This window comes from Trichogramma pretiosum, unplaced genomic scaffold (genome assembly GCF_000599845.2).
Source record: "Trichogramma pretiosum strain Unisexual culture from Peru unplaced genomic scaffold, Tpre_2.0 scaffold66, whole genome shotgun sequence".
Classification (NCBI taxonomy): Eukaryota; Metazoa; Arthropoda; class Insecta; order Hymenoptera; family Trichogrammatidae; genus Trichogramma; species Trichogramma pretiosum.
The window spans coordinates 441257-465938 of NW_019640802.1; the positions used below are offsets into that span (position 1 = coordinate 441257).

Consider the following 24682-nt stretch of genomic DNA (forward strand, 5'->3'; position numbering starts at 1 on the left):
GAGAGAGCAACGGACAAGCTTTATAATAAAGTTTATATTGACTGTGAACTGCCGTGCGCACGTAAAGTTCACATCCCTTCCTCTCACTCCCTGGCTCTGTAGCCTCCTCCTTCGGACCGTGTGAATTAATGACTTTATATTAGGTATGAAGCATCGCGAGGTAGGTAGGTAGGTACTGGCCAAAGTCGCCATCCTCCACGCAGAGCTCTATATCTCTCGCTCTCTATCTTTCTCCTACCATGGCTCTGCTGGCCAGCCCTGCCCTGCCCTGCGCAGAGTTTAAATTAGATTCGAATAATTGGCTCTCGACGGAAAATGAATTATATTCGTGGTGGGATATGTCACCGATGGAACAATTGCTCTCTCTGCCTCTCCTCTCGCTGCCCTCTGCGCCGCGCGCAACGTAGCGTACGCAGAGAGATGAACATTATCGATATATAGGTATGCGTGTGATAGTATTTATCGCCTGGCAAGAGCAGTGCAATTATTTTTTTTTAAACCCTCCTACCCCCCGAATTTTCCACCGATCTCGTAAGCACGATCGGGCAGGATATAAAATACAGGGTAAAAAAAAATAATTTCAAACTTTCGAGGAAATTTGATGAATTTATTTAACGTCATTTACTTCATCAACTATCCAAAAATTGCGCAACTTTATAACGACGAAATTTAATAATAATGTAATAACAATAATTATGAATGTGTAACAAAGCGAAATTTTACTTCATTAAAGGTCATACAATGATTCGACTACCAGTTTAAACTTAAATTGGGCTCGACTGGCGTGGTCGGCGGTTTCTCTACCCAGGTCAACGAGTACTTCTTCTCGAAGCTGGCCCTGTCGTGGATGTTGTACGCCTCGGGATCGAAATCCTTGTTGCCCAACGACGACAGTATACTCAACAGACTGTGCACCGCTTGCATGTACTCCTTCGCAGCTTGATGCGCGATCGCGTAGTCCTCCAGTAGAGCGTCGACGACATTTAGAGAGTGGTGAATCTGGTCGAGCAGCTCGGCGCAGCGACCCTCGGACGTGTTGACCAGCGTTGTGCGGTCGGGGAAGCGCTTATTCACATCGAATGTCACGCATCCCAGGCTCAAGTAGACCGATCGACGCTCCTGTTTGATGTAGAAATTTATCGTGCGTGCTTTGACCAGACGCTGCACGAGGTGCTCCGGATTGCACCAGAGGTGGAGCGACTGCACCCTGTGCCGCGCGTGCCACGGCTCGTAGCGAGAGCCGCTCATATTGTCGATATAATATGATAATAGTGCCGACGATAAAACTTGTTTTTTTCAGTAATCTTCGTGCAAATATTCGTCAAGTTTACTTCATACGCCGACACAACAATTCGTAAACGTTCGTAAACGAGCTACAAGATAGTTTTCTTATTTTTGTATATCACATACGTCAGAGAATTTGTGTTATGTTATATTTTGTATGTTACTGATAATGAGCCTCGACAGTTTATTTATTGTGTTTTTTGTTGTTGGAGAAAACAATGTATTTCGTAAGCCTCAAGTATCGCTTTCCCTACACACGGGTTTTTGAGCACGACGTACAATGGCTGTGAAAAATGAAAGATCGAAAAGAGAGGTTAGATCCTTGAAATTATCTTATAATAAACATGATATTCTTACGTTTGCTTGATTCTGGAACCAATAGAATGAAAGTCTTGGTACACTCCTTTTTACGTATTCTGTGAGTATATATTTACCATGACTGCAATTAGAAGAAATATCGCATAGGTTAGGGGCTCGAATCGTTTGCGTACGAAAACATATTACACGTGCTTACGTGTCAAATTATTGTAACGCAATTGCACTTTAAAATGAAGTTACTGCGACGAACGTTACTTCGAACAACTCCTACTTGAATTTGATAATTGTGATACCGATCGCTGTACTGTGAAATTTCACTCGTGCATCACACTTGCGAAATAAACAAAAGCCGGCAGCAGAAAGTGACTTCGACACAACACGAGCTCAGAAGCGTGACCGTCATTCAGATGTGCTTTTCTCTTCGAGTAAGTATGTATATTATGTAGTATTTATCGGCTGGCAAGAGTAGGGAAATTTTTTTCAGCCCCCCAAGAAACAATAATTCAAAACGTTCGTTAAATTTGATGATAAAGTTTATTTGATCGAATATACTTCATCAACTATTCAAAAACTTACAGCGACGAAATTTAATGTACAATAATATACAATAATCATAAATGTATTACGAAGCAGCATCTACTTTAGGAGAAGGAGACATTTTAAGAAAAATAGGTGTTTTAGGAACTTCCCAAGTCATCGAGTACTTCTTCTCGAAGCTGGCCCTGTCGTGGATGTTGTGCGCCTCGGGATCGAAGTCCTCCTTGCCCAGCGACGACAGTATCTCCAGCAGCGCCTTGACCGACTGCGTGTAGGCCGGCCTGGAGTGGCGCGGGTCGTTGTGCTGCAGCGCCTCGCGCATCTGATCGAGCAGGTCGGCGCACTTGCCCTCCGTCGCGTTCACCAGATACGTCTGGGGGAAGCGCACCTCGCGTTCGAATCGCCGATCGCCGTTCAGGTCGCGCAGCTTGCCGAGGATCTTCTTGCGCTCGGGGTGCTGGTAGAAGTCGATCTGGCGCGCCTCGACTAGCAGCTTGACCAGGTGGTCCACCTTGAGCCAGCGGTGCAGCGTCTGCACCTCGTGCTGGGTGCGCCACGGATGGTAATACGAGCAAGGGTAGGACATGATGTTACACGCGCAATTTTCTCGCTGATCTTCGTGCGAATATATATATACTTGCCGAGTCGACGTGGTATACTGACGAGCTGCGAGGCACGGTTTTCTTATATTTGCGTGCGGCACACGAGCCGCGGCGATTTAACGTTATATTTACTTTGAGAGCTATTTCCGTGTGTATACACACGCGTTGTTGACGCCTTTTAAATTCCCATGTATTCCCATGATTCGATTCCATCGTCGACGTTGTTATTATATATATCGTGGCTTCCGCAACGAAATCTATTGTCGACGTTTCCAAAAAAAAACCGACCATTTTTAGTCGTTCGTATATTTTCATCAATACCTCTTTTCCAAACGCATATGTACTTGACGATGATTCATCGTTTCGCAGCTTTTCCCCCAAGGGGCCGACAAGCATCGCATCATTAAAACGAAACCGCAAAAATTGTATGTATAGTGCACACCGGACCCGGGGGAATATACACAATATGCACGCGCGTATAATAAAAATAGCCGCGCGAAACGTTGTTGCAGCGCAGCTCCCATATATTATATACGCACTCGGCGCGTCGAGCATTATAGGTAATCAAGAATCCACCCGCATATAACGGCGTGCACCACGCGCGAGATACATCGAATCGAGGCTCGCGAGCGTCAAAAGCAAATATATGCTGAATAATCAAGGGCACGTTCACCTCGCGTAGTGCGTATATGGATCGTCGCGTGCCGCTGCTGGCCCGAAAAACGTCGAAATGAACGTTTTTGTCGGACAAAAAATAACACGTTGTTGGATGGTATATATAATACAGGTTCGCGGAATAAAAAAGGAAATATTTTTATTTATTTTTTCATCCCGGCGAAATCGTGGGAAATTCCAAAATATTCGCTCGGTCGAAATAATAAAAAATTGCTCTGTAAACTAGACAGTATAACAGTAAATGCACGAATCATCGAGTAAACGTATCAGTAAGTAGGGAATAATAATGCATTTTTGCGCTCAAAAAAAAAAAAAAACATTTATTCAGCTTTTTTTTTTGTTAATTCGTATGTTTATCCTGCATCTGTACGTATTTCACGAGCTTATTTATAGTTATATCCTCGCCCGCTGGCCTTGACAATCCAGCTGGATAGCGTGAATTTTTCGACGGCACGCGCAAACAATAAAGAACATCGGGTTGTACGTTGCATCCTAATTGGGCAAAAGTATATACACATAATTATGAGCTTTCAACATTTAGTAAAAGCAGATTATCAACCGAGTGTCAAAAGTTACGCGGCTTCCGCTTTACTGCCTCCACCGCTGCTGCTGCTCCACTGCTGCTGCTGGCTGCACGTCTATGTGCGCAAGCTCGTCGTCGTCGTCGTCGTCGGTGGGTTATTTTCCCTCGCCATACCCCCGTGCACAAATCGCAATGAAGCTTTCCGCGCCGAGCAGCAGCAGCAGCAGCGAGCCCATTATGTGCTCTGTGTGACGGATATAGAGGACAATCGTCATAATAGCGCGAGGAAGGGGAAGGGGATGATGAAGCTTATGCGCGAAACAACACGCTGCTGCCTGGGATTCACTATGCTGCCGCGCGTTACGGTTGCTGAGCTTTTAATTGCGCGCGCCTTTGTGTATTGATTATTACGCAAGCACGTCGTGCGGCTCTGCGGCTGTTTTTATCCGTTTGACTGAGCGTACGTATCTATAGCTACTCTGTCATATTGTTTCTCTCATTTGAGCGACGACGATGATCGCGTTGTATATCTCCGCAACCCCTGCGGATAGCAGCATTTACGTACAGCGCTCGCGGAGCGTGGCAATTTTTTTAGCTCCATTGGACGCAAAGTTTTTATTATTCGCAAACATAAAAACATTGTTTTCCCCCCTGGCTCGCGTATTCTATCTAATAACGGCGCCTTGCGAGTGTGCAGTATATAGTTGGGAAATTTTCAAATGAAACACGTGGGCTTCGTACGGGCATGGGAGCTGCAGTGCACAAAAAAGTAAGCAATGTACAAATATAGTCGTGCGCGCCGTATCGCCACGAGGCCGAGAGACAGAGAGAGAGAGAGAGAGAGAAAGAGAGAGCATATGAAAGAACGATGAAGTAATTAAAAGCGTTTAATTACTCGAGCGTCGAAGCCCACGGTATACACAAGCACTACTACTACTACTACTCGCTGTGTATATAACGCACATAACGAGACGATCAATTACGTCGTATAATAAGGTTGAAAGCGACTTTTTGTAGCGCTTGCATGGCTATCTCTCGATTCTCGGGACTGGCTGGCTATGCGCGATAGATACGTTTTTTTTTCTTTTCTTCTCTTCCCGAATGCGTGTACGTTATAGATATAGGTAATTTAGAAAACATTTTAGCGCGAACGATGTATGCTAAAAAATCAAACTCATATTCGTGTACGCACCATAACTCTGTGTGTGTGTGTGTCTGCACGCACACTTCAAGGACTGGCAAAAGGCTCGCGCGCATGTAGCACAGAGAAAGAGGATGAAATTAAACTGGCATTTTGGACTCTTTGTTCAAGTGTGTCGAGCGTCAAAAGCTATATACCGATGGAGCAGCAGCAGTGCGCGCCGTTTTACCGTGTATAAACGAGCTGCTGCTAGCTGGCACAGCAACGTATATACTAACTATATATAAGCGTACTCATTCAAGCAAAATAACACCTCCGAACCTCCCATTATTATTATGATTATTATATAAAAATGGATTTTACAGACGCCTGAACAATAAGCGCCTTTGTGCAAAATTTTTAATACCCCAACCGGGACGCGTACGTTGTTATCCAAAAAATAAAAAGTGCGTTAAAAAAATGTTTCATCCCCTCAGCGCCCGCAACCCCCTGATTTTATATATTATTACATATAATATTATTATTGTACGGAATCGCACGCGACATGCCCGCAACAACGCACAGCTTCGCGTATTTATTGTGTCCGACAGCGGGAGGGAGAGAGAATTTTGCAGGCTGCAGACTCTATGTACTCAAGTAAATAGAGTCTCTCTCTCTCTCTCTCTCTTGGCTGGGTGTAAAAGCATACAATACGCGCGTAGTATTGCGTATAGATATATAAATACATAGCGCGTGCGGAGATTTAAACGGCTGCAGCTAGCTCGGCGTCGAGTGTGCGAAAAGCTCAACAACCAACGCCGAGCCGTAAGAGACGTTGCGTTGCGTTGTGTGTGTGTGTGTGTGTGTGTGTGTGTGTGTGTGCATATAGGCAGAGTCGTTAAATATTTATTTTAGCTTGTGTCTCCTGAAGGTAGCTGCTACTGCTGCTGCTCGTATAGAGGAATGTTTATCGTGTCTCTGTGTTATTCCTCTCTGGCTGGCATCAATTTGTTTTTTTCCTCTCATTGCGTGCGTACACTGCACGCGTATACATCGGAAGATCAGCTCAGGAGAAGGAACGTCGATTCCCGATGTGTACCGCCCAATCGATCGTTAGCAGCGGCCGGTGCAGCTGGGATTTTTTACAGCAAAATTTAATTACTCACTCTAAATGCTCGGAATGCCGAAGGAGCTTTTTTTATCTCTCTATCCTCTCTCTCTCCCTCATGGGCAGAGAGCACGCAGCAGCGAGCGATGAATAATCAACTCTGAGCTCTGGCAAAAATGTGGATAATCAACACGAGGGATTACACATAAGTTTTTTACTGCCTGCCTGTCTGCCTGACTGCCTCTTCATCCGCGAACGTCGACGATCTCTTTTATTTTTTCGAAAAATTTGCAGTTGCTTCTTTTCCTTTTTTTTTGTTGTTGTTGCAAGCGTATAAAAAAATAGATGAGAGCTCTGCTCGCGCGCGCGCGCGCAACTGTACCTCGAGTAAAGTTCAATGGTCTCGAAGGAAGTTAACTCACTCTCTCTCTCTTTGGTACTAATTGGAAAAGACCTTTTTCTAAAACTCGTGTACAGCTTTTTCTTTCTCTCTCGCGTCGATTTGCCCAAGGCCCTATACATTGAAAAAGAGTCGAGTCTTGATGAAAAAAATGTGAGGAAGAAAGAGCTGGCGCGGCGAGCTTGCGCTGCTAAAGAAAATGTTTTAACTCATTTAATCACAAGAGCTTGAAAAAACAAATGCTGACAATGACGCGCTAATGTAACATTATATAGGAGGAATAGGATAATTTTTCGGTAGTATACTCTTGGGCGCATTATATATTATATTGCCGCCGGGTGAGCTGGTGCACACACGTGTGCCAGCGCAGCGCTTAAATCCCTTATCCGAAAAAACGAGTCGTGTAGCCGGATTTTTGCCTCGGCACGCGCCAGATTATCCGCTCGCACTCTCTCTCTCTCTCTCTCTCTCTCACTCCAGAGTTTTTTTCGCTTTCTCTCTCTCTCTCTCGCTCTCGCAGGTTTATACCTTTTTACGCGCTCTGCGCTCGCATCTTAAGAGTGGCAATCGACGAAAGCTCTCTAGCAGCTCTCAAGGAATTTCTTCTTCGCGCGCGTATACTACTGTGACTTTTTTCGCGCTGCTACTGCTTTCACCGTCGCTGCCGCTGCATCTCTGCGTGTCTCTAATCTTTAGCGAAATTATCACGAGGTACGTTTCTAAGATGAGTTTACTTGCCGCCACCGTCGTCGTCGTCGTCGCCCGGAACATCATAAATAACTCATGCCTGTAGGAAGTGGCAGACAAGCGAGTTTGCAGCACCCCGCACGCGCCTAGCAGTATAGCATCTATAGGTATACGTCCTACATATATGTATTCGCTGCTGTACAAGTAAGGAGCTGAAAACGTGATGAATTCAGGGGGGGTCTATGTATATATGCAACACTGTATACTACTCCGTGCAGCGCAAGTTGGGATGCATGTGTATATATAAATTCATGGGAGCCGCGCTAAGGTTGTGTATAGTATATAAAGCACTTGCTAAAAGTAAGTGCAAACATACTTTAAAGCGTACGAGAGAGAAAGAAAGAGCGAGAAAGAGACAGACTTAATATACTCGACGCTTTTCTCTTCCTTTTTGTGCTCTCTCTCTCTTCCTCCCTGTTTTTTTTTTACTTCATATCTCTTTCGATAAAACGAGCAAACACAAAAACGCCACTGAGCAAATAATACAAGCTAGCAGCGGCACGACAATCGTTCTGTGTAGACTAAAGAGGCGAAAAAAGGAGGAGGAGAAGAAGAAGAAGAAAGAAAGAGAAAGAAAAAAACGGCAACGAGTCAGTCGAAGCTTACAGCAGCCTCATGTATTATTCACGGGACGAGCGCGAGGCAGTGAGTGATATAGCCAGGACGTGCGACATTTTTAGGTGTAGCCCTCTCCCCAACCTACCCCCTGTCGATTTTCTTAGACGTGCGCCGCGCGTTGGACGATATTTTTAAACGACGATGGTAACTACCGCACTGGTCGTGTGCTTGCTTGCCTTCAAAACTCGGCCAGAGCTTGCGCGCGAACAACTTCTTCTTCTTCGTACCCTATACTTTTTTTTTCAGCGAGAGCTTGCAAGCTTCACGTCCAACAGGCCGCTTGGATAAATACGCAATAAAACCCTACGTCAAGCGCGCGCGCGGGGGTATTTTAATTATATATGGGAATCGCACCTTGCCTACTGCGCGTTGCTCTAGTATTAGGCGCGCACGCACCACCGGCCACCGAGTGAGTTCTCTAAGTGGTGTAATAAAGCCCATCTGGGCGTGCCACTCTGGAGAGAGCGACGCGAGCGAGCGAGTGCAAGTTGAAGGGCTCCCCTGTGTGAGAGAGAGAGAGCCTACCGGCGCGCGCGTGCGGCCGGAAAATAAGCCGAGTACACGTATAACGGTATATATGCACAGCCACTGTAATTATATATATCTCGAGGAGTGCGAAATTCTTTTCTTCTTCTTCTTTATCTTCTTCGCTCGCGCGCGTGTGACGAGCTTTATACAAAATTAAAGTCTCTCTGCGCTCTCTTCATTATGCGCGAGTGAAAAGCTCTTTAAAGCTCGAAACGCATATAAGTACGCAAGCAGCCCTTCGGGGGTGTGTGTTATTATTTTCTTTACGTCGAGAGAGTTCTCTGACCGAGGCCACGGTATAATATGTACTTATGGGGCTCTTTGCGCTCTCGTGTGTGTGTACGCGAAGTAAACAGTCAACGTCCATCTTTCTAGCCCTCGATTAATCGATCAATCAAGCGTGTAAAGCTTGTCCGCACGGACGCGCCGCGCAAACACACTCGACGTTATGCGCTCGTGTATGCGTGTGTGTGTATGTGTGTTCACCGCTGCCTGCGACCTTATACACGGACGCATCACATAATCAAGGGACACGCAGCGGGAGTAGTAGTCGAGTCCTGTCAAGGGACTGTTGACACGCATAATAATACGAGAGCGAGTCGCTCTCGGTGGTAGGTGACCACGCAGCTCGTAGGCTCTTCAGACGGTGCACTATAATAAAGTTAGAGCTCTCTCTCACGTAGTCCATTATGTAATATATTATATATATGGAAGCTTGCGATCGAAAGCTCGCGCAAGCTTCTCACACCGTGGGATTACAGAACTTGTGAGCTTACGCGCGCAGGCCGCCCGATCCATAACTTCCGTAATCGCGGCTGGTCGGAAAAACGCGCGCGGCGGTGGTGTCAACGCGATAAACGTGTCGCGCGCCGCGCGGAAGCAAGTGAATCCCAGAACGCGCGATGCGGGCAAATTATTGCTCGCAGGCCATCATTTATACAGTGGTGCTCTTGATTCTCTCTCTCAGGTAGTAGTATAGGGGAAAATCGATAAATCTCGAGTTTTGATTTTTCCATTATTGCATGACTGCCGTATATAAGCGTACGTACTACTGCTCTACATGCATACGTGCACATGTGTGCAGCGAACCGTACCACACTTACACACACGTATAGGTGAATTATTTACAGTAATTAATTTGTGCGGCGAGCCTTGCAAATACAGAGTGTGTATAACGATATAACACAGAGCGAGCGTCGAGGATTGCAAGTCAAAAGCATAGACGCGCTGTATTATATACATATATCGTTGGAGAACACTTGATACATTGCCCTTATACCGCGCGCGACGCAGCTATACGTAATATACTGCCAGCCCAGCCAGCAAGCCAACGAACGAGCGAGCGAGAGAGACAGAGAGAGCGAGAGAGACTATAGGCGACTTAACGACGACGCCGTACGTATCGTACGCGATATACATTCAACGTTCACGTGTGTGTGTAAGTGTGTGTCATCGTCGAGTGCCGTAGAGATACGAAGGGCTTCACGGGCTTCATTTTGCGCTCGTCTGATCCCGCAAGCTTTCGCATACAGTGGTACGTACGTAGGCAGGTAGGTAGGTAGGTAGTAGGTACACTCGCCCATGCCTGCCTGACTGCCTATCTACTACTCTGCTAGACTGCAGTGCATGTATCTCTCGCTCTGTTGGGCCCCCCTTGTGTGTGTCGTACGCTGTGTATGCAGCTAGCTGGTGCTCATGCACTTTAGCCGCGCGTCACGGATATAATAGCTTATTTTCTATACGCTAGCTACGATTCGACGGCTATGCGTCAATTTTGTTTTACACATTTTTTTTTTTTTTTATTTGTTCTATAGCTGCGTACGTGAGAGAAAATTTGAATGAGACCCATTCGAGAGAGAGTGCAGCACACAGTTGAGAAATTAATTTACCAAGTCGGTGTATTCAAGAGAGAGAGAGAGAGAGAGAGAGAGAGAGAGAGAGAGAGGACAAAAGTCATTACGGATTATATGCGTTTCCACTACGAGTCGTCGTTCGTGTATTTTAAGCGCGCACGCGAACGTCTGACTGCCGGCAGAGACTAATACAAAATTGAATCTGTTGAATATTGCTGCTGCAGCTTTCCAACGAGCTCGCAGCTCTGTGCAGCAACTATGTTATACTCCTGCAGCGAATGTATAACACGCAGTTCTCGAGTAAAAGTAATGTACAGGTGTGTATATCGCCATCGAAATGTTGTCGCTGCCGCTGCTTGTGAAGCCCGAACACGGAGCGTATTTAGAAGGACATTTGCGCCGCGGCGGCAGCGATGTTTCGAAGCCAATCAAGCACGTGATCTGCATTTCGTCGTCGTCGTCGTCTGCGCGCCCGATAGTAGAAGCAGCAGTAATATATACATAGTTCAGTTGTATGGCAAAGCAGCGGGAGCAGCATCGATCGAAACTATATCAACTCCACTTATATCTTGCCATCTTATATCGATTCAATTACATTTGTGCGAGCACAGCCAGTACTACTCTTCGCGTCGCCTTAGCTTTCTTTATCTCGAGAGAGAGCGAACTGCCACTACATCCAGTGTCCGATGTAATTTTACCAACAATTGCTGTATTGCCTGCTGTTACAACGATTTTTCCTCTTCCTCCCTCGCATATATAGTACAGTGCATGTGGACTGCTGCCGAGTATATGGCAGAGCACAGACTACCATGCATCTGCGGCATAAATCCTGCCGCTGCTGCTGCGAGTGGGTGTGTGTGTGCCTCTGCAGCTCTGCTCTTCTCTGCGCGCACTTCGCAAAAGAGCAAACGACGTGGAAAATTTTAAAAATATAGAGATGCCCACCGTGAAGTAGTAGTTGCCGGGGGGACGCCCACGCCATTATGAATCGCCTAACACACGGTAGTGCGCGCGCGCTTACGCTTACATAGCGTACATACACATAGCTCGCTCGCTCTTGCCCCGACGCAGCAAATCGAAGGCGAAATTATTGTAATTTCACTTTTGCAAAGCGCTTATTTTTCTCGCTACTATATATACAGCGGGAGGAGCAGCAGCAGCATCAGAAACGATATGAAAAGCGAAATTGTAGCTATATGTAAAGTACCGTGTGTAATACACTATACAAGTGCACACACGAGAGCTTTTAAAGCTCGGAGCTGCTCGATGCGCAGATATATATGTACCGTTGAAGCGAATTCAATTTTTTTCCTCGATCGAAGAGAGAGAGAGAGAGAGAGAGAGGAAAGCGAGCGAGACGCGTCTAACGTATTTTGAACTTTTTTGGCTGGAGAACGTAGATCGAAATCACAGACGATTGTATCAAAATCGGTATAAATCAATGCCCTCGTCACGCAGTCACGTGTTACACAAAGTGCGAGCTTTCAGTGATTATAAGGCATAAAGCTGTTGCGCTCTAAAAGAGTATAAATCTCACGCAGCAGCAGCGCATCATCGCGCCTCGTACCCCCCGAATTATTATACGCGCTCGAATCGCATCGCCGAGTGAAATATAAGCGCCCCTGGCCTGCCGCTGCCGCTGCCGCTGCCGCTGCTGTCTCAGAGACGTCTAATTAAATCGTCGAGACGAAGAGTCGAGACGAGCTTGCGGCTTAGCTGCGAGCTATGACGTATGCTAGTTCACCGTTGTGTATACCTCTATATATACGGCACGCATTCCACGAGTATTGCCCGCGCGCGCACCCCATGAAAATAAATCAGAAAAGTTCTCATCGCGGAGTGTGTTTGTCGGTCTGCCGCACGAGGAAGAGGAACGAACGAAGACGAACGAACGAAGAAGAAAAACTTTTTTTTCTTCGCGGCAACTGAACTTTTGCCTCCCTTCCCTCTCCCTCGCGCGTGGCGGACTTTTTCAAATTGTTTTCTTTATATACAACACATCTCGTGCTTGCGTATATGCAGCTTCCCCCTTCCTCTCTCTATCACCGCGTATTTATATATATATATATACAGTGTGTATACATGATAATACTCTATAACGATACGTGGCTAAATAAATTTCGTCGTTGCGCTGTAACGAGACGCGCGGCAAAATAATTGGCCCAAAGCCGCTGATTAAACAATACTCGTGCTCTACTCTCGAGCTGCTGCCGCCGCTGCTGCTGCTGCGAACGATAGTGACGGAATATTTATATATATTTTATATCCCAACTCGTCTCTGCTGCGCCGTAAAAAGGCATAAATCATCTCATTGGATTATGCGCGGGTGAAAAATTGCAATTAAACGTCGTACGTAAATTTATCAGCTGGTACAAATACAACAAACGGAGGGGAAAAAAAGAAGAAAAGCAAAAGCGCTTATCTCGATCTCCGATATTATATGCTCCGCATTATTTCCCTTTTTTTATCATCGAAAAAAAAGACGCTTTTACGACAAAAGAAGAGAGAGAGAGAGAGAGAGAGAGAGAGAGAGAAAAGAAAGAAGAAGAAGAGATGTAGGCACATTTGCACCAACAAAACAAATGTTATAAGACACGAGAGAGAGAGCTTTTTTCGAGTCGAGGGTAGGTGCAGCAGAGATGGTTGTAGATTGAAAATAAAAAAGGCCACACAGCTATTTTGCGAGAGAAATGCCCCGAGGCGCGCAAAACCTACATCTATCGCATGTGCACCCAAAAGCAGCAAAGCAGCAGCAGCAGCAAAAAAAGGGCAAAATAGGTACCGTATAATACAGTGTGGGAGAGAAAATATAGGCCGCATATATATAAAGTGTATACCACGTATAGGTGCCAAAAGGAATTCGTAACCTCGATGTGTTCTTTTTCTTCTTTGTGGCCTGTGTGTATTACTTTTTTTTTGCCTTTAACCAGCCCATAGATCAGAGTCCCCTTATTTGTTGTTGTTGTTTTGGTCGTTGTTCGTGGTACGGTATCGGTTGTAGTTGCCTATTAATATAATCGGTCGGCATATCGTCGTCGCGCATGTTCGCCTCGTATATCAAAATTTCTTTGTGGGCACACATCGCGCTCGTTCGCTCTGGACTACACGCGTACAAAAGCCTCACCCTGTGGCTGCTGCGGGTATAGTATACGCGTATCCCCGACGAGAAAATGACAGTTTGGCAGCTCGGAAAAAGAGAGCTAGCGGAGCAACGAAAAAAGGAGAAAGAAAAAAATAAAGAAAAGTTTTTTTAGTATCGGCATGCGTGCGTGCCTCGCACAGCTGCACAGGTACCGAACACACGACAACACAGCTCGCGCGCGCGCGCGCGTTATCCCGCCGAGTTTGGCGTTAGTAGTGGTGGTAGTAGTAGAGGCTCATTCGCTGGCGACGACGCGGTGCGGAGCCTTTGATGCCGATATAATGATCCGGAGCTTTAGCTGCATCGATCCAAGAAATGTGTCGCGCGCCTGCCTGCTTGTCAGTGCACGCAGTGTGTATACGTATACGCGTAAACTTTCTATAAGGCTTCGTGTATTCCGTGTATTTGTGTGTGTGTGGGTGTATATATTATGAAAACGTTTGCATATCCTTGACTCCCATATAATACGACGACGACGGCGACGAGCGTAAGGTCGTGAAACGAAACGACGTCGGCTTGCAGGATCGTGTGTATGTACACACGTCCTCGCGCGCAGCTTGCAGCTCGCATATACGTGTCTTTTCTATATAACAGGACGAGAGAGCGAGAGAGAGAGAGACATGTATCGGATCATCTCGCGTAAAGAGAGAGTCGAGCTTATACAGTGTAGCTATGTGGAGATAGGAGGCGAAATGCCTCCGAGGCAATTGGACTCTCTCGCTCTGCCCTGGGCTGCTGCCTGCAAGCATTGAGTAAACTATGGGAATGATCGACCAACCGTCTATTCAAAGGAAAATCAAAGTGCCCATGCTATGCTACGTGCTGTGCTAGATGCTATGCAGCGCTGTACTGTACTGCTGCTGCTGCTGCTGCTGCCGAGAGAGAAACGTTTATTCAGTTATATCCTTCGATTATCAATAGGCCGGCTGTTGCGCTCGGCATATACATGGCACACATACAGCACACATATATACACAGACGAGTAGTAGTGGTAGTAGCAGTAGTAGTGATGGTAGTAGCAGCTAGCTACGTAAATACATAAGCTCCTCCGCAGCGGTGTACAGCCCCGAGCTAAGCACGAGTCTTGTTCCTATACCCAGCAGCAGCAGCGGCGGCGGCAGACGGTGCAGACGCTCAGCTTGTTGCCAGCTTATATTTTTCATATAAATTTCATTAGCAGCAGCGAAGCCTCTCTCTCTCTTTCGCCTATATATATTATATAGTAAGGGAGAGAGATAGAAGCGCAAGAGAGCATGAAAACTTTAACGGCGCGTTCGTAGTAGTTGTATAAGACGTCGATGAACACAACACGACGCCTTAAGGCTAATAAACCTAAAGCTCGTTTCGCTTCTTTTTTTTTTATACATATCCGCGCGCGAGCGCGAAACTTGCGCTGGTGCTGCTGTACCGTGCGATGGGGGCTGCCTTTGTAGCGACTTCGAAGCTCGCGTAGTTTAAACACTGTTTTTTATTTTCTTATATTTATATATTATACTCCTCGAATTTAGACAAATCACTCGGTTTATAAGGAACTTCAGTCTACTGGCAAAATCTAATATTTTCGTTTTTATTTTACAAAAATCCAAGTTCGTCGAATGGGTTTGAAAAAGTATATTATAAAGCTTATACGTAGACGCTGCTTGCAAGTAGTATATATAATATGTATAGCCCCCGAGAGTCAAAGAGGCGAGCTGCACAGAAAAGAGAGTCGCGCGCGGTCAATCCAACTTTCTCTAGGCAGCAGCAGTCCGGCGCGCGCCTGGACGCCTCCTCGGCTTGGCGGGGCTCTTTGATTTCGCGGCTCCTTAATTATCTCTCTCTCTCTCACTCGCTATAGCTCTTCGCAGTTCCTACTCATGCCTTGAAATTATTTCCAATTTGTGTGTTGCGAGTTGCTGAGAACTAATTGACGACCTCGGAGAATATGTGTGTGGGTGCTGTAATTGAAAAATTCGATGCCCATGCCCTCTATAGACAAGACCCAATTGCAAGCCGAGAGGCGGCGCCGAGTTCGACAGGCTGATCTCATCGCCGAAATGACCTTCAACAATATGCACACATCCCGAATCAACGACATCAGCCTGCTAACTCTGCCCTTGCAACCTCGAGCTCTCCTCGTCCTCTCCTCCTCCGTAGACTTTGCGCTCTATTCAGAAGTGAAACATCAGCTTGCTCGACGTCGAAGAAGAGAATATACGATAAATAGGGGATGTAGCTAGGTAGGTAGGTGGAGCGGGTATAGACGCGACTTACAGCCTACCGCAATATAAGACATTCTTTGCGTTCCATTGGCTGATATGATCCTGGGGAGCACTGCACCGTTGCCAAGCAGTAGGCGACGCGAATATCTCGCATTCTTCGTGTTGCCTCGACTTCTCTCTCTCTCTCTCTCTCTCGCGAGTTGCTGCTGCTTACGAATTCGCATCGCAAAGCGATTAGGGGCTGCGATTTAATCTATTGTAAAATGTGCCAAGGAGCTAATGCGCATCGAGTGCTGCGGTGCGGTGCGTTCATATCGTCTCCCGAAGTAGTGTATAAGTACTATACTACACGCAGCGGGGCGAATTGCGATCAGCGACTTTTGCTTTTTGTGTTCGATGATATAATGGATGATGCGCGCGTCTGCTGTTGCTGCTGTTGCTTCGTGCGGAAGGGGTGGGTGCAACCAACCTGAAAGATAATATCTCGCGTGTATAGTTGGTGTAATTCTACTGTAATGAATATAGAGTCGAGCTCTCGCGATCGGCAATAATTCAATTTGAAATATCCTTCTTTCAGCGCGAGTTTTCCTTCGTTACGTACTACCCCCTTCGATTTAATTTTATCTCTCTCTCTCTCTCTCTCTCTCTCTCTCTCTCTCTCTCTCTCTCTTACTTCTTCTTTTTCCTAATCAGACCAATTTATCCGTTTGCAGCAGCAGCAGCAGGTGGGGAAAAGTCCGAATAACGAAGAAACGAAAGAGTAAGAGCCTGGGACTCGTTCATAGGGCGTTTTAAAGTTAACTTTGGCCCGATCCTCTCTCCTGCCTAGAGAAAGAGGAGAAAACTTTCTCTGCGCGCTCACTTCGCGCCCTTTTCACTGCCTGCACGCGCGTGTATAACACTCGGATTCGCTAATGACTCTTTGGATGCGCTGCCGTGCTCCTCTCCTTCTTCTCCTTTTTTTTGGTCTTTTTTCTTTCTTTTTTCTCTCTGTTTTCAAGCCATTGTTTGCGAAAATTTCCTCTCCCTCGTACGTTTCGTATTTATCGTCGTCGTAGTCGCGGCCGGAGGAGGGAGAGAAAATTATGACGCGGAGGATCGATCGCTACGTGGTAGGAGGAAAAAGAATAATCCAACGAGAGAGAGACAGAGAGAAAGTTGCATACATGTGCGCAGAAGAGAGACTTCACCAATATTGACCCATAAAAAGTGGGAAAAGAAAAAGGGTATTACGTAAGCGATATATAGATACACACACACACAGACACAGACGTAACACATGCCGCGCTGCGTTGCTGGGCGTTTTGTATGGATTCCCTACCCAATAATACACTATCAGTTTTCCCTCTCTCTCTCTCTCTGGCATAAATAAATATTTTCATTCCTTCTGTCTTGGCCACCGCAAAAGTATATATCTATCTACATATGAATACTTTACGTATGTACCACGTATATATTCCTTTCCTCTTTTTCGTCCTCCTCCTATCTCCTGCCTTCTTCTCCTTCGGCTCTAACCACCTTATAATATGTATTCCGGCGTTTTCTCGATTCTCCATTCTCTACGCACGAGTGATTATTTCGACTGCTGACTCGGCTGCAGCTGTACTACTGCTGCGCTGAGATAGATACATGTATATAACTACGTACGTCGAGAGGAGAGAGACACGAGAGAGAATCGGGGAAAGAGAGAGAGAGAGAGAGAGAGAGAGAGAGAGAGAGAGAGAGACGAGAATTACCTACGGGGGCACTTTATTCCTTATTACGACGATTGGGATGATCCGGTCCCGGGTATTATGCGCGCACGAGAGATCTCTCAGCATTTGCTAAACAAGCTTGCGAAAAGCTATACACACACATGCTCGTAGTCGCACACTCACGCACACATCTTCGAAGCTTCGTTGTATTGTCGCGCGCTAAGTGCCGAGTAATTATACGCGTCACTGTAATTAGAAAGTTTCGTGCGCTGCGCCGTGTTGTGTTGGCTTACGCGTGGCAGCTTTACGTCTGAATTTTCGCGCGCGCGCCTCAACTACCACTAGGCTGCTTTTTACCCAGCTCGGACGTTATTGTTAAAAATTAGCCGCAACCAATTCCATGCCCTCCCGCAAAGAGCAGAATTAGAGGCGGAATTAGAGAGAGAGAAAAGAGCTCCCCACGGCTCTGAAAATTTGCAAAACCGGAAGAGCCGTGCAGTGCAGCACGCGCGCGGCTCGGCGCCCGTACCTCCACCTACACGCGTTATTGCTCGTGAAAAATAAGTAAAGGGATAAAGACGCTCGCGCGCGTATATGGATGTACGTGTGTGTGTGTGTGTGTGAATGCGCTTGGTTCAGGAGGGATGATATCTCTCGCGCGAGCTTGCAAGCTTGCTAGCCTCTATATATAGCTCTCATGCAGAGCCATAAAAGCTGGGGGCGCGGTAGAGAAAAATGGCAAGAGCTTGGCTGCTGCTGCTGCTGCTGCTACTGCTGCAGGCAGAGCAAAATCTCGGCATTGCACACTCGAGGCACTGCAAGCTCGTAGTAGTAGCTGTAGCTAGCTAGAGCATCGGTTATAGTGGCACAAGCTGAGCTCCACTTTTCGTCTGTACATCATTCATACGTCAAAGAGTTATGTAAGCAACGTTCGCGCTCGCGTGCGATTTTCGACTATACATCGCCGAGCTAGTAGTAGTATACCGCGAGCGATTTTTTCTCCGCGCGCGTATGAAAGCTTGCAGCAGCAGCAGCAGGAGGCGAAGGAATGAGAGAGAGATAAAGATAAGCTTTCGACTCTCTCGATGCTTTACAGCGCAGCAGCTCGTGCATATATTTATCGCTCTGAGGGCGTGTGTATACGTTCCTTGGCCTATTAATATATATACGCTGCTGTATGTATAACTCGAGTGTTGTGTACAGGCGCGGCCGCGAAGAGCAAGAAAACGCGCGCGCCACGGCGCTCGTTGTGTGTGTATACACAATCCCTCTCGCCCGCAGAAAGTTGCGCTTCTATCATAAACACAGAGAGAGAGCCGAAGCAGGCTGCAAACCGCATCTGCACGCGAGCTCTCTCTCTCTCTCTCTCGCGGGCGTCAGCGTATACACGTAGTACGATGCAGCTTGCATGCAGATGAGAGAGCGAAAAAGCTCATACCCTCGCGAGCGTAGTGCATTGCAACAATAACAACAATGTATATGGTAAAATACGTTTTGTTATTTCGAAGGTTGCGCGAACAGCAGTTTTTCGGGAAGAGATATAGAAAAAAAGCAAAATGTGTGTGCGTGTGCTGAAATTATATTTTAAAAAACGCGCTGCACACAGCTAAACTAACTAACTATCTCACTCTCCCTCTGTGGGCCTAGTATATAGCTCGAGCTCTGGACTATACCTGCAGCGTGTCGCTCGCGCGCGCGCGTCATGCTCACCTAACTGCAATATTTTTCGTTGTAACGTGCACTGTGTATGTGTGTAGCAGAAGCTAGCTCCGAGCCGTTTCCTTTTCCCCTCCCCCCCTGCACGCACGTCGTCGTCTACCTTGTTATCCGAGCTTTGCCAGCTAGCTCGCGCGCGCGTGGAGCTTTTTTCCTCCTGTATTTCATTTTCTTCTCCGTCTTTTACTTTCTTTTTTTTTTTTTTTTTTGACCGCAACGTCGGGAGCTTGTCAGACACCGCGTGTAGCACGACCAGCAGCACCAACACTGTTCGCGCACACGGTACAGTACACGACGCGCTGCGCGTTTTCCTCTTTCACACAAGCTTATATATATAGTCGTTGGTTTACGGCACCTTTTCGCACCGGCGCGGCGGGGCTCGTACACGCATCAAAGCTCGTTTCTTTTTCTCGCGCTAATTCCTTTCCCGGCGAATTACGATCCATATACGCACGTTATACTTTGTTTCGATCGAGCAGCAGCTGCTAACCAATTAAGCAAGAAACATTTTGGGCTTCGTCTCTCGCGCAGGATCTCGTTCGCGAAAGAGATTGGCAAACTTACGAGCAGAGAGCCTCTCTCTCCGCAAGTTTTGAACGAATTCAAAGTCGAATTCGAAATTGGCTGCCAAGCGCATTTAATGCTGAAATTTCGCGTTGCGCGAGGCAGCAGCGGTAGTACTAGTCGAGTTTACAGCAGCTGTAGCAGCAGCCCGGTACATCGACACCTATACGTGCTTTAGTCTAGCCACACCGTATAAATACGTACGTAAGAGAGAGAGAGAGAGAGAGAGTAAGAGAAAGAGAGAGAGACATTGGCGAAGGAGTCGTAGTCGTCAGCTCCCAGTTTGGGGAGTCGTTACATATGCTGATACTAACCCTATATACACAGTTGTGCGGGGACGACGCGGCGACGACGACGTCGCGAATGTAGTTTCGCAGCCAAGTTTGAGCAAATTATAGATAGCGGAGCTTTGCGCGCGCGACTGACTGAGGACGAGGACTACGTTTACTACTGCTCTGTACACACACGCGCGAGCTTAGTAGTAGTAGTAGTAGCTCGTCGATGCCCTCTCCATATAAATTTCACATGTGTGTACCTGTATACATGTCTGTGTGCGTAAGCTTACGCGTGTGCGTACGTGTACATATATCAACCTTACCAATTCTAATAACCGGGGGTAATGACATGGCAGCAGACGTGATCATAACGACGATGAGAGCATAGCGCAGCGCCATCGTCATTCTCAGCCTGGCCTCCTCCTCTTGTCTCTGCTCCTACAGCTGCTGCTGCTGCGACGATGACGATTAATTCGTTACATGCACTCGTTGCACTGCACTGGCATCATCACTGCGGCACACTCGCGGTCGCGCACAACAACAACATCATCATCGACTCGCGTCGCATTATTATAACTGTCGTTATCACGGCGATAGTTATCACCACTACTACCGCGGCTACTACTTCGGATCGCTCCTTCGGCTCTTCCTCCCACTAGGCACAAGAAGCAGCGGCTCCAGCAGCGAGCTCGTGAGCGGCTCAGATGGGCAGCCTGCATAATAACTCCCGCACGGACGACTCCTGCAGCGCCACCAGCAGCACCACCACGCCAGAAGTCCATCACCACGGAAGACGACCGCCTGCTGCCGTCCAGCCTTCGTGAATCGCGAGCAACGAGTCGCGGCCGTTGCTGCATTCGGGCTGCACCGTGCTAGACCGAATTCCAGCACCACCAGCGCTTTGCATCGCTCGGCTACTGTTGCTGCTGCTGCTGCTGCTGTTGTTCATGCCTCGAGAGGATTTAGGAGGATCCGCTGCAGGCCCGACGAGGAGCCACCAAGGATGTCGTCGATGATCCACTGCTGCTGCAACGCACAAAAAAAATTCATTGTGATTTATAATATACGCGGTTGACATAGCGCACACGTGGTTGTATGCATGCATATAAAAGAGAGAAAGCTGAGCATTGTGGAGCGTGAGCCGAAGAAAAGGGCAGAGGGAGGAGGAAGGGGTTAGGGAGGGTTGCAAGAGCAAATTAAGCTTCGTCATCAATATTCAACGCCGAGGAGAATCCAATTTGAGATTCTATATACCGGGCGCGCGCGGCGTTGCTCAGTTCTCTGCAACCGTCGCCACTGCCACTGCCGCCACTTTATATATATACACCACACCACTACCGCGCGACTACACCACCACCATCAACGAGTCGTTCGTGACTTTTCCTCAAATTTCATACATATACACACACTGTGAGTGTGTGTTTTTTTCTATCTATCTATCTCTCGTGCGGCGCACACAAAAGGGTATACGTACTACGCGTACGCACACACGTATAATACGCGCGGGAGAGTCACGCACGCTACTGCGGCGCTCGCTCATTTACTCCGATGCAGCAGCAGCGCACACACTTCAATTTCGCGTACGGCCTGCGAGCGACGAGGATTCGATTTTATTAGAAATTCAATTTTTTTCCCCCGGCCCGTATTATCGAGAAAAGGTAAAGAGAGAGAGATAGGCAGAAAATGCTCACACCTATATACAGGCGAGCGCATGACCCGTACAAACTCCAGTCTGTATGTGTGTACGTGTGTGTGCTACGTGTGTCTTTTTAATACCAAGACGTCGAGAGCACAGTAGTACGAGAACTGAACTTTTTTTTTTATACAGATATATATAGCAGTTACGAAATTGGATTAAATACGCGCGTCGCGCTCGCTTCGAGTGAGTGAGCGAGCGAGTGCGAGGGAGGGAATCCCCTTGCGACGACGACGATGTGCAGCATGAGCCTAGTAGTAGCGCGCATTCAATGATTCGTATATATAAAAAGGGCGACATCCTACACCGAACGCGTGATGCTTCGTTTTTTTTATTCCGTCGTGCGAGCATCGGTGTGTATGCGTGTGCGTGGAGTTTTAGTCAAAGTCACGCGCGCCATGCGCCCTTTACGCGTATACGATACGCGGCGAAGCAAAAGGGCGCCGCACACATTGGACGTGTCTTTTTTTTATCTTTTATTTAATATATATCAACGCTGTAGCTAGCCCGTCCTTTGGTGCCGGGCGCTGCAACTTCTTGCGCGCCGCACCGATGTTACATAGACCGCACTAAGCGATACAGCAGCAGCAGCAGCAGCAGCTCGGTGGCGGCGGCGGTGGAGGATCAGCAGCGGTGCTGCGCGGACAGTGGTGAGCTGCTCGGTGTTCTATGCTTTTTACCACCATACGCCATACGTATACGGTTATACGGAATTTAATTGAAACGCCGCTCGCGCGCGCGCGCTCGGTACAAATCGTATGATCTCTCTTTCTCTCTCTGTCTCTCTTGTCCAGGGGCAATTCAATTTTGTTCTCCGCCGCGATCCAAGCTCACCGCGACACACACACAGACAGACGGTCAAAGTTACAACGATATCCGTCCGGGATACAAGGTACAAAATGTGTGTGTGTCTTTTAATCGAGCTAGATAGAGAGCTAAATGAGCGCGATGAGTATCGATTGTGCACAGCTCGCAGCTCTCTCTCTCTCTCTCGCTCGACTGCGGTTTATTTTTTGACGATAGCCGCGAGCGCACAGATGTATTTTTGCCGTTTCGGGGTTACTGGAGCATCGTCGTCGTCGTATATCGGAGCTGCAGGGCGACAAGTATATAAAACGACGAGTATACGTCTCGTCCTCTCGAATGAATACCACCGAGTGTCGTATCTTCGACCCCTGCCGCGCGGTGATCGCGCGTACATATGTACATGTAAATCGTCATCGACGATTCGAAGCTTTAAAGTACCTTGTAATATATGTACGGGGGGCGAGAGCGAAGCGTTGAGTAGCAACAGCAGCAGCGGGGCAAAATAACAATTATGTCACGTCGGACGCAGCGGCAACTAGAGTCCTGTTCCCCGCGTTCCCCATAATTATAACAATATTATACAGCTAGAGCTCCACGGCATACGTATGTATATTCGTACGTGTGCGTGGGTTAGATTCGAGTTACAAGTTGGAAAATCGCGACTCGACGAGTATGTAGCGCGCGCTGCACCGCACATACACACACACGCGCGCGCGCTTGCCATTAATTGCAGCTCCTGTCACGTCCATGAATGTTGGCAATTTCCGGCTACTGCAAGCTTGCGAGAGCTTGCGATGATTTTTGCACTCGTTGATTGCCAGCAGCAGCAGCAGCAGCAGCAGCAGCAGTAGCAGTTGTGCACATCGATTTATTTTATCTATCGTCGTATACGCTATATAAAGCTGTTCTGCGGACGAGAGAGAGAGAGAGAGAGAGCCGATCGTCGTCGTCGTCGCGCTCGTTATAATATAGAAATCGGTCGGAAGCTATCGAGATCAAATAATCTACGTGTGTGTGTGTGTGTATGTGAGTAGTCGTCGTGTGTGTAAGAGCGTGTGTACGAGTGCACGTTCGAGAGCTGTTTGCGCGAGGAGAAGCTTCATATTGGTATATGCTCGCTCTCTCTCTTAAAGCTATTGACACGGTTTTGTTTCGTCGTGTCGCGTAAGCTTTTCTCTCTCTTTCTCTCGTTCTCCCTCTCTAAAATAAAAAACACAGAACATTACCTCCTCTTCTCCCTTGGCAGCATTATCCAATCGATCGATCTCTCAACAGATCTCAGCCGAGGCACTACTTTACATTATAATATATTTATATAGAAAAGTCGCGCGCGCACTGATCGTTTTCACTAAAAAGAAAAAAATCTAAAAGCACCCTCGACGATCGATTCACTTCGAAGATCGATAAATTAATTTTTTCGGGGGCCCTATGGTAAACTAACTGATATTTATTACAAACGAGGGGTACGTATGCAGGCAGACAGGCAGCGCGACGCGGGGTTCAGCCTTGGCAATAGGCGCGCGCGCAATCCGACAATCGCGGTAGACGCGCGGTCACTGGCGCTCGCACGGTTCGCGCTTCTTCGGTTCGGCGCGGCGCGCTCGGACCGTTCGTTCGTTCGCTCGTCGTTCGCAAGAGGAGCCGAGCTTGCGAGCGAGCGCCGTGGAGAGGTCGACAACACCACCGCCGTCGCCGTCGCGCTCGTTGCGTTGCGCGCGCTACGGTTTCAGCCAGAGAGAGAAAGAGAGAGAGAGACTACTGATATCTATATGCTCACGTACACACAAATACAGGCGCACACAGAGTCACTCTCGCACTTGTGTATCGAGAGAGCTGCACTGCACTGCACACTGCAAACGCTGCTCTGCTCATCCCCCGAGCGCAGCAGCTACCCCCCTATGTGCAAGAGAGAAAGACAGAGAAGCACACAGAGGCGGCGCGACTGATCGGCTGCGCGCGCATTTATCCGCTCGCTGCTGCTGCTTCTGCTGCCGCTGCCAGAGAGAGAGAAAGCTTCGCGCAGAACGATGTTTGTACGCGAGAAGCTCGCCCTCTTATTTCTCTCTCTCTCTCTCTCTCTCTCTTTCCGTCTCTTTCGCTTTGCACATTAAAATTCTTTGTGGAGCTTCTCTGGTTTATCTATTTTTTTTTCATTTTTTGCCTCTCTATTATAACTAAACTATACCATAATAGACGGCCAGTGGTTTGTAAACATGGTTAAATTAATCGCGCTGAGCTTTCTGCCCAAACAATGCGAATCTATAACGTTAAAAG

General features: G+C 47.4%; 3 protein-coding genes across 3 annotated transcripts in view; all 3 read right to left on the minus strand.

Moving 5' to 3' along the window:
• The window catches only part of LOC106657205 (glutamate receptor ionotropic, kainate 2-like), a 40079-nt gene extending 19775 nt beyond the window's left edge, over positions 1 to 20304 (minus strand). The window contains exon 1 of the mRNA XM_023458992.1: positions 20229 to 20304. Coding sequence (XP_023314760.1) covers positions 20229 to 20304 — 76 coding nt within the window. The remainder of the gene's footprint in view (positions 1 to 20228) is intronic.
• LOC106657222 lies at positions 669 to 1967 on the minus strand. The gene is made up of 3 exons (XM_014378610.2): positions 1799 to 1967; positions 1642 to 1723; positions 669 to 1568 (listed from the first exon to the last, which is right to left on the minus strand). Exon 3 carries the CDS (start codon positions 1246 to 1248, stop codon positions 751 to 753), a length of 498 nt encoding a protein of 165 aa, XP_014234096.1. The 5' UTR covers positions 1249 to 1568; positions 1642 to 1723; positions 1799 to 1967; the 3' UTR covers positions 669 to 750.
• Positions 2114 to 2886, minus strand: LOC106657221. Its single transcript, XM_014378609.2, has one exon. The coding sequence runs from the start codon at positions 2723 to 2725 to the stop codon at positions 2225 to 2227; it is 501 nt and encodes a 166-aa protein (XP_014234095.1). The 5' UTR covers positions 2726 to 2886; the 3' UTR covers positions 2114 to 2224.
• Positions 20305 to 24682: the final 4378 nt, after the last annotated feature.

Coding starts and splice junctions, on each gene's coding strand:
- LOC106657221 (XM_014378609.2), bottom strand. CDS start 2,725: ATGTCCTACCCTTGCTCGTATTACCATCCGTGGCGCACCCAGCACGAG.
- LOC106657222 (XM_014378610.2), bottom strand. CDS start 1,248: ATGAGCGGCTCTCGCTACGAGCCGTGGCACGCGCGGCACAGGGTGCAG.